This window comes from Nuphar pumila, chromosome 7 (genome assembly GCF_984573655.1).
Source record: "Nuphar pumila chromosome 7, dmNupPumi1.hap1.1, whole genome shotgun sequence".
NCBI classification, from domain to species: Eukaryota; Viridiplantae; Streptophyta; class Magnoliopsida; order Nymphaeales; family Nymphaeaceae; genus Nuphar; species Nuphar pumila.
This window is the reverse complement of record NC_143255.1, coordinates 42536777-42546242: the sequence shown is the minus strand read 5'-3', so window position 1 is coordinate 42546242 and position 9466 is coordinate 42536777. Positions and strand designations below refer to the sequence as shown.

The 9466-nt window shown below is 37.6% G+C and overlaps 1 protein-coding gene across 1 annotated transcript; it reads right to left on the bottom strand.

Annotated features, from left to right (window-relative positions):
• Nucleotides 1-1945: 1945 nt before the first annotated feature.
• On the bottom strand, nucleotides 1946-9100 carry LOC149832072 (phosphoethanolamine N-methyltransferase 1-like). The gene is made up of 12 exons (XM_090014308.1): nucleotides 8813-9100; nucleotides 8507-8619; nucleotides 7417-7554; nucleotides 7188-7325; nucleotides 6110-6253; nucleotides 5612-5722; nucleotides 5370-5511; nucleotides 3388-3668; nucleotides 2621-2782; nucleotides 2475-2528; nucleotides 2298-2372; nucleotides 1946-2213 (listed from the first exon to the last, which is right to left on the bottom strand). Exons 1-12 carry the CDS (start codon nucleotides 8826-8828, stop codon nucleotides 2118-2120), a joined length of 1470 nt encoding a protein of 489 aa, XP_089870434.1. The 5' UTR covers nucleotides 8829-9100; the 3' UTR covers nucleotides 1946-2117.
• Between the last annotated feature and the right edge of the window lie 366 nt (nucleotides 9101-9466).

Genomic DNA, 9466 nt, shown 5'->3' with positions numbered 1-9466 from the left:
GTTAGTGAAATGGGATGTGGCCTAGGCCAGAAGACGAGTGGTTTAGGTTCAAATATCACTGGCGTCAACCCCTGCGCAAGCCAAAGCAAGGGGATTCCCTGGGAGGGGTATGCCACGGTTTTACACCGCCAAAAAAGCAAACTTAGGTTAGGGGTGACCAGGTCTCTTACTCTGGGTAGTTTCTCCATTCTTATGAAAAAAAAAGAGATTCAGTATGAATCAGCTTCTGGATCACTGGAATCCGACCTGTATACAGGTTTTTCCGGTGATAAAAAAATCAACAATTATAAATGCATCAACTTTCTTGACTTATAAAAACATATTTTTTAGTCTAAAAAATTATGATCCAAGAGTTGATTCCTACTAAATTGAGCATGATGTATATATCTATGAGGTTAGATTTAGTCAAAAAAAACTCGCATGATGAGATTCCAACTCAATTATATGTACAATCGATTGCAACAAATATAATTCTATATATATTGCATTCATTCTTCTCTTTTTATATATATTTTAAACATTATTCTTTCTGTATATATACTCGGTTATGATAGTGCAGCTAAGCGTTTGCTACACTCCCACCTAAGGGAAGCTTCTTTGCTTTGAAAATGACACTGTGGAGGGAAAGTGCTTCCCCATGGAGGTACGAGCCCATTTTGACTGGCAAGTTGCTCTTTTGCATTTTTTTTTGAAAGGCAAGTTGGGTTAGGCAGACACCTACTATTTATACCACTGGCGGAGCCAGGGTTGGGCATGGGTGGGTGGTCGCCCACCCCAGAATTAGAAACCAGATTTTTTTTTCTTCTGACGATGTTAAAGAAAAAATATGCGTCCATGTGTGTTTTCTTCTGACGATGGTAGTGCTAATATTTTTCCTTAATTTTTTTCACCTTATTGAATTGTGTAAAAACAGCAGAAGAGACAGGTTATTAGTTCGTGAGAGTTGGAGTTCTCTCTTGTGAATATTCAACGAAGATCTGTGTTTTTTCCCCAGCTTCTTTTATCATTTGTTCTTTGTGAAACCGTGTAACCTACGTTTATGGGGAACCCGACTCCACTCATCCCTATATCATCCTCTGTGGTCATAACTCCCTCTGAGATCTCATTGGTACTAAGTTGTTTTGATCAATCTGGCCCTATCGATGGGTTCAACACGGTTGATTTAATAGAAATCAATCTTTTGATAGTGTTCTTTAACAAAAAAAAAACATGATTTTCAATTTCTTTTGACAGTGTTCTTTAACAAAAAAAAACATGTTTTTTATTAATGATTATTGATTTTTGAATCAGCAAAAAGTCCTCCACATGACAAGAATGGCGATACGGATAATTGAAACCTAAATGTGGTTATGGGTGCCATGCAAAACACTATGCTTGCTTCACTAAATGGAGGAAAAGAGGGATTGAAAGTGTGTTGTTATAGCCTAGCCACGGGCAGGCCAACGTCATGAAAGCCCTGAGAATGATGAAACCAGATGGTACCATCAACTTGATGGCCATCACCTTCTCCGGCCAGGGAGGCCGCTTCTAGAAGAGCATGTCAGATCTACCACGCACAACCAAATTTTCTTATGACAATGGGTGGGCAAAATTTTTTTGGCTCCGCCACTAGTCCGAATAAATGGATCATCCTTCAAGACCATAGCATTGTCCCCGAGACTCGAAGTTTGCTCACCCAACGAAAAACTTCTGGCTCCACCACTGATTTATACAACTCTACCATTGGGTTTTGAACCTGCAACATCCTAACACAAGGTGACGTGCACTAGCTGCTCTTTTGCATTTATGATGTGGTCCCGCCACATTTTTAATGGAGATGTTTGTTTCATCCCTTCCAAGAAAGGGACCTTATTTCATATGAAAGTGAGTCTCTTTCATAGGAAAGGGCGACGACGTTTTAAGTATCCAACCATCACGTTTGCTGGAACATCAACTAAGCACAGTGTAAACGCACCTCTGCTTGTGAAACAGAGTCGAACTAAGTAGATTGCAGAACTCAATGTTCAACGGACTAAGCACAACATAAAGGGCACAGACAACTACCCTTTGAGAGAATTATTTAATATTATAGGGAAGGTTCTGAGGTGATAAGAAACTCAAACAACTCAGATTCTGATTCATTTTGCTGCGATGAAAAGGCCCCACCTCTGCTCACCGGCAAAGCACCTCACCAGCTTCTTCTTCCATCCATCAACTATATTGTGGTAGTCTTCCTGCACATTTGGCATCCATAAAGTACATGAGAAGAGGTACACCCTGATTGATTTCACACAAACCAAACAGCAAGTTCAACTCACCTCTGAAAAGTCATGAATGAAGGCATCTTTGTCTTTCTCAACAGCATCCAACTCCTTCTGCAACACCTTAATAAACTACCTCACGGAAAAACCAAACTCTTTCAGCATGTAAATCCCCACCAAAGTGTTGTGATCAGAAATAAATAAATAAATGAAACCAAAATATTCCACACAAACCTGATCAGTCCTATCTTCTGCTATAACATCAATAAATCCAGCATCCTTTAGCATCTGTTATAGTCAAAAGACAATTGAGTTGCATGCAATCGTATCAAGAAGAGAAAAAAAAAACTCAGAGAAAGTTGATTGCTAATGCAAATAACCTGGCCATAAGCCTCCACATCATGCAGATCATACCCACGTTGTTTAATATACTCCAAAAATTCAGGTGATGGCTCTTTAGGGCTCTTACAGTAATCGCTTATTAGAACCTTTCCACCTGGTTTCAACCACTCGAAGAAGCTTCGAAACAGTGCGGGCTTATCCTGGATAAGACATCCATTCCATTCAAATCAGATGACCAGCCATTGAAACAAAAGTAGCAGGCTAATTAAATATGGAAATCCCTTCATCCTAAGCAACATATAATGTCTCGATTGCTGGTGAAGGTATGGTCAGTCAAACTAATTTATGAGTGCATGTTCCATGTTAATGACACCTTGTATTATTAGCACCTAAATTCATGAAGGTAAAGGTATAATAGCTGGATAAGACAGCCGTGGTCAAGCTCAAAACAAATTGAGCACTTTATCAAAACACCTTACACTCCAACAAGCATACAAATTGATCAGGCTATGTAAGGGCATGCTAGTCAAAATTTCCAGCATATTAGCAACATTGGCTAGGATGATAGCAGAGATTTCAAAGGTATGCACAAAACTGGTCCAGTAATGGAGGTCAGTTACGAAAATCAAATAAAAAGAAGCATGCAAATAATGCAGTTGCAGATAAGAATTCATGGAATCTGTGAGAAGTGCTAAACAAGATTCTGAAAAAAGAATGTAGGAAGGGAACATGAAACAACTTAAAAAGGCTCTTATTTGGCCAAGAAAAAATGAAAACATAAATCTTAATCAGTTGAGAGGCATGCCTGTATGTGAAGAATTGTATCACGGCTGTATATCACATCAAATGTGCCATCGGGATATGACTTCTTTGTGCAGTCAGCCACCTCAAATTCCACAGTGCACTTCAGGCCTATTGCACGTTCAAGTGCAAAAGATACCATGTTCACGGAAAGATCAATGCCCACCACTTCAACGTCAAAGTTCTCTGCCATATAAAAGTCGCCTCCACCTATACCACAACCCACATCAAGAACCTTCTGCCCAGGCTTGAGGTCTAGTTTTGAGACAAATTCCTTTGTGGTCTCTACCAGTAAAAGAAACAAACAGTTCTCAGAAACGCCAGTAAAAAGATTATTTAAGAAGCAAATGCATAAACATAAAATAAGCAACTCCATTACTAAATATTAATACCATGTTTCTTGCATAATGAAACAGGTACAAGTACTAAATTGCCTTAAGAAACTTTAGTTGCTATATGCCTTCAGAAAATAGCAAACTGGGAATAGGTGCATGTATCAGACAGTTTTCAGGTATAATAGACATCAAAAGCAGCCTTCTGCTGCAGAATCCTGTCATAAGTAGCAATGGCTACAGAGTGATACTAAGAAACTAACCAAACAGAAAGCATTCAGCATCTGACAAAATAACTTCTTAATATTAAAATTTTTAAAAAAATCATTAAAAGTCTAAACTGTACGAAAAAATTCAGAAACCCAATCAACATACCAAACATGGTGGATGCAGAAAGAAATAATGACAGAAGGAATCGAGTCAAGGTTTATGAAATATTAAATGAAGTGGGAGGCATCAGGGGCAATGAATGGAAAGTTTAGCTACTGGTTACTTGAGGTATAGAAGCATACTATGAGCATTCAAAACATCAAAATGGAGGAAGCATAGTTACTATCTAGAAAATCAAACACAGTACAAGATCTTGGGAGGTAGGGATTGTTCAATGGTCGAGAAAAAACTATCTAGAAAAAAAATGTCTGGTGCTTGACTGCACCAGATTTACTTTTGGGAGAAATCAGAGATCACTTGCAAGAATATGCAACCCTTGTATTTGGATATCTCGTGTGTTTTCTTAGTCAATTTAGTGCTGCATCAACAGATTTTCATATTAAAGCCACATTTCTATATAGGCATCCAAGTTTAGGAAGCATTAAGGATTGTCGTATGAAAGCCGTCTCTTCTATGTAGGTGTCCAAGTTTAAGAAGCATTAAGGGAGACCAAGACAATTTGTGGCCTCTATTGCTTATATATTCCTCATCTTCCAGTAGCTTCCAGAGAGAGCCAGCCAGCTATACAATATATTTCCAGAAAGTATCTTTTCGTTTTATTGTTATATTTCATCTTTTTGATAGTTGCTTTAGCTGTGTCTAACATTGTATTAGAGCGATCCTTTATTTTAGAACAAATTTTTGGCTTAAGTTTCTTGTTTTTCTTGTGATTTGTTGTTGCATTATTTTTTTCTTTCAAGATGCACTCTTTTTCTGCTGTCTATGCTATACTATTAGGGTGTGTTACCGTAAGTTGAGACTTTTTTATCTTTCTGCGGGAACATGGCTGCCAAATTCTGTTACGGTCAACCTATGTCAATTTATTTTTGTATGAAATCATGTTCCCCTCCATAAAAAAGAAAGAATTGTCAGAATTAGACGACCATTTTTCTGGAGTTTGTTAGGACTAAAGTCACAAATATCACCAACTTTTTTAATTATTCAATTACCCCCTCTATAATTTTCAAATAGCCAAAAACTCATTAAGGATTTAAAGATTCTCTTCTGGTCCTCAAGAGGAGGAATCAGGTTAGCAGTAATTTGGTTATGATTCGAAAGCAATAAAGATGAGTATAATAGTCTATAAGAAGTAATTCAAAAATGCTATTACTATTGTTGAAACATTATAAAATCTCGGATGCATACATTTCAAGATTACATTGTTAGTAGTTATAATTTCCACTTTCTCAAATGCAGACAAAATAACATGGGCAGGTCTACTTACCTAGGCCTCCTGTGCTCACAAAACCTTCCCCAAATACACGTTCATATCGCAATATGCCATTACTGTTATATTGCACATTATCTAAAAACCGCTGAAAGTCCTTATCTTCTGTTGATCTAACCTTCTGCCAGACCCAGCAAATCTGCAAGTATATATTTCCATTGATAAGAAACACTTTAGAATCTGAATCGGTGGTTCAAGGGCCATGCAAGACCACTCTAAGTACCAAAGAGACTTGTAACCTGATTCTGATTCTTCTTGTTCCGTACATATGCACCGATGCATTTGCAGGTGAGGAGCAAGAGCTCAAAAGGACTTCCAGCGTCATCATGCGAGTGACATTCTTTGAAAACCTGCTTAATCATTGGCAATTACAAGTTTTTACCACATACTATCAGATAAAATAACATCAAATTCTAGTTAACAACAGAACATAGGCCACAAAAATCATGTAATTTTAGCTCTGTGTGAATCTCAGAAACATAAGCAGAATCTTGCACTACTCATTCATTATCCTGAACAATAAAAAAATAAAACCATAAAGAAATGAAAAGCACCACAAACAGAAAGCCTAACTTCATTACATCATTTAAATTTTTAAACTTTCAAAGAATGCCAAACATTCATTTCTAATCAATGAAAAACAATTTCAATAGCAGATTTTACTTGAATTTCTGATTCAACACAGAAATTCAGCATCTTTATGCAACTGGATAAAGTATGAAATGTAAGCAACAGACCTTTGTGTAAAATCGTGGCTCTCTGTAATGTGTTGGGTTGTTTTTTCGTTTAGAATCTCCTGATTGATGAAAGCATGATTCTCTGAAGAAGATAAACCCACCAACTCTTACCCATTGAATCATTCTTTTTGCCAAATTCTCAACCTGCATCCAGAAAAGTAAAATCGACGGGGCTGATGTTTTACAAATAATATAGAAGGTACATATGCAGCCAGGATGAGTAAAATGAACCAGGTTGTGATTTGCCAGTGAAACAGATGTAGATATGCACACATACTTGGATGTTTTATGTTAAAATTAAAAAGATACTGACCACAAACTTCCAGATTAATCGATTTTGTTTACTAAATTTACAAGTCCAATCTATAAAACCTTGATTTACAGAACTACCAATATTTCACAAGGGTGGACCAGATGATGCTGAAGCTCACCAAGTTTACAAAGTTCAAATTTTCACAGATGCTAATTTCTTGTGTAGAAGTAAGAAAAACATACTCCTTTGTGGATATTTGTTCAACTTTCTTACATCATCAAGTTAAATGAAAGGCAACTATAGAGCTATCCTACCTTCAACATGAAAAATATAGGTAAAAAGTAATCAAACTGTAGCAAACTTAATGCTTATCTTGAAAAGAGCACCATGTTACACTTTTAAAAAATTGAATAAGAATGTTCCAAGAAGACAGCTTCATTAACATTTCACAAAGCAAAATCAAGGAGAAAAACCTGAAGACAATATGTTCTTAGTAACTTGAAAAGCAGCTGGATTAAGTTTCTAACAGTTATTAGGATAAACTTTTCAAACTGTACAGTAGCATATTGAGAACACATTCACAGGACAAAAATATTATGTTGAATACAAGAGCTAATATACCATACTGCAAGAATTTTCATACCTATATTCTGTTTGCTATTTAACACAATACTTCCTGTAGCTGAAGCAATCAGCCTGTTCCTAATAACCTAAAATTAGTTCAATAAGTTTTGTGCATTTAAAAGAGAATCTTCTGGCCAAAAGAAGTTCAGATGCAAAATGCACATGAATGACTTCAGCATAAATGGAAGAAATTATGGTTACCTCATAATCTGATAGATACATAAGCAGCCAGTTTGAAAAAATTAAATCAAATGATTCAGGTGCAAACTGGAGATCTGGAGATGTTACATCAGCACACATAAACTTTACGTTCTTAAAATGCCCATTGACACTTTCATTCTGCAAATTGCATCAAATAATGAGGTCAGAGAGATTGAGGGAAAGGGGATGGGGAGGTGAATAAAATGATATGTTATTAATAAGGATTTACCTTCTTAATCACACTCTCAATAAAGTCTAATGATGTAACAGATCTAGCATCCTTGGCTATTTCTCCTGTAAAGCGACCGATGCCTGCCCCCATCTCAAGAACATCTTTTTGCTTAAAATTTGGAAGAAGGGATAGCACCTGTGGTACGCACAAGAATTTAAGCATCAATAAAACAAATAAAAATAATAAATCAAATACCGAAAGCATAAAGGAAACAGAAAGAAGGTGCCACAGTTTTAAACAATTCTGTAATGGTTTTTTCATATTCCTAAGCAAGTTTTGATATATGCATCCGCCTTGCTCAATATGAGATACCAATGGGTTGCAGCAGAAAAGTAACTTGATTGATCATTGTCCTACAATATGAAAAGCATACACATACCATCAACAATGCATACTTCAAAATTCAAATAGAGTACCCCATGCTCAAATGTTCATATAAAACATCAAAAACAACTCTTTAACAGGGTTCCCACTTTCTCAAGTTGCTTAATAACAACAAAAACAGATGGCAAATCGATGACGCATTAACAGGTATGATAAGGGAAAGGCACACAAGCAAATGGAGGAAAAATGAAAGATCTTGTGGAACTGTTAATCCCTCAAATAAGTACCAACCCTCCAGTGTCAGTCCAAAGGACATACTTGTGGTGAAGCTTATCACGATGAAAGAACTAAAAGTTCTGAGGTACGATTTCGTCATTTCTAACAAAAATGGACAGAGGAATTCAAATCTTACACTGACAAAGACATCCGCATCTCTGGCTACAATATCTCAAATATGGGGACCTTAAACCAGTACACATTTAACCTCTCACAAAATAATGAAGAAAAACAAAAATCATAAATCTTTAAATTCTTAAAAGAATTCGCTAGTAATCCACAACCTAAATCGAAAACAAACTGAGATAGCATTCAAAAAATCTATTTTCTTCTAAAAGTACAGATCTAGAACTCACCATCTGAACTTCAAAAAAATAAAAAAACTACCAGATTCGTCAAACTCAAATCGAAAAAAGATTAAGAAAAGTATCAAACACATTAACAAAGAAAATCCAGCAAAGACAAGAAAAAGAAGGGGAAGGAAGACCTCAGGCCGCTCTTCTTTGTCAAGATCGGCAGCCTTGGAGTCCAGCATCATCGCTTCGACCGTCAGATCCACAGAGTGTTCGATCCAGTAAGTCTTTTGGATCTCTCTCTCACCTATACACAAAACAAAAAGGAAAATCCAAACAATAAAACAAACAAACACATGCTATCCATCACACTGGGAGCACTATAAACGGATCAACAAAGACGAAACGGCTGTGCAGAACACTAGAACGTGAGAACAAAGAGCAACAAACGAGTGAATGCAAAAAAACAGGACGGGAGCAGATATACGATCAAAAACTACCTGTTTCGGAGGCCATTCTGGAGCGGACGGCGTGAAGGATCGGTGAGTTTTTTCGAATACCCTAGCGTGGAGCTCGGGCGTCTCTGGAGGCAAGGAGTACGAAAGGAAGAGGAGGAAAATTGCCCTCTTTTCCTCTCTTTCTTCTTCTTTCTTGTTTCTTCCTCTTTGGCTGTCAGGGTTTGGGGCTAGCACCCTTCGACGGCGAGGCGGGATCTAGAGAAGGTTCTTGATCTACGGTTGAACGCCCTCCCTCTCTGATGCATCCCCCTCCTCTCTCTATCTCACACAGAGAGGAGAGAGCGCTTAAATAGAGCGAAACGTTGAGCCGTTTCGTTGAAACGGAACGGAAGGAGAGAACGGCATGAACAGTCCGCTAGTAGTGTGTTAACACGTGTCTCAAGTATCAGGAGCCACGTCATTGTCGTCGTCTTTTTTCCGATGGGAGGGACCCGCGGGATCTTGGGGCGGATTCTGCGGTGGGTCCCTCCCTGCATCTTCTGTCCTTTTTACAGTGAGGAGCTAGGGGTGTCAATGGGTCGGGTTTACACGGCCCAACTCGTACCAAACCATATAGGGTCCGGGTATGGTGATAAATAAGAAGACTCAATTAAGACCCGGGTTTGGATTCAAAGGTAAGATTAATATATGGATCCA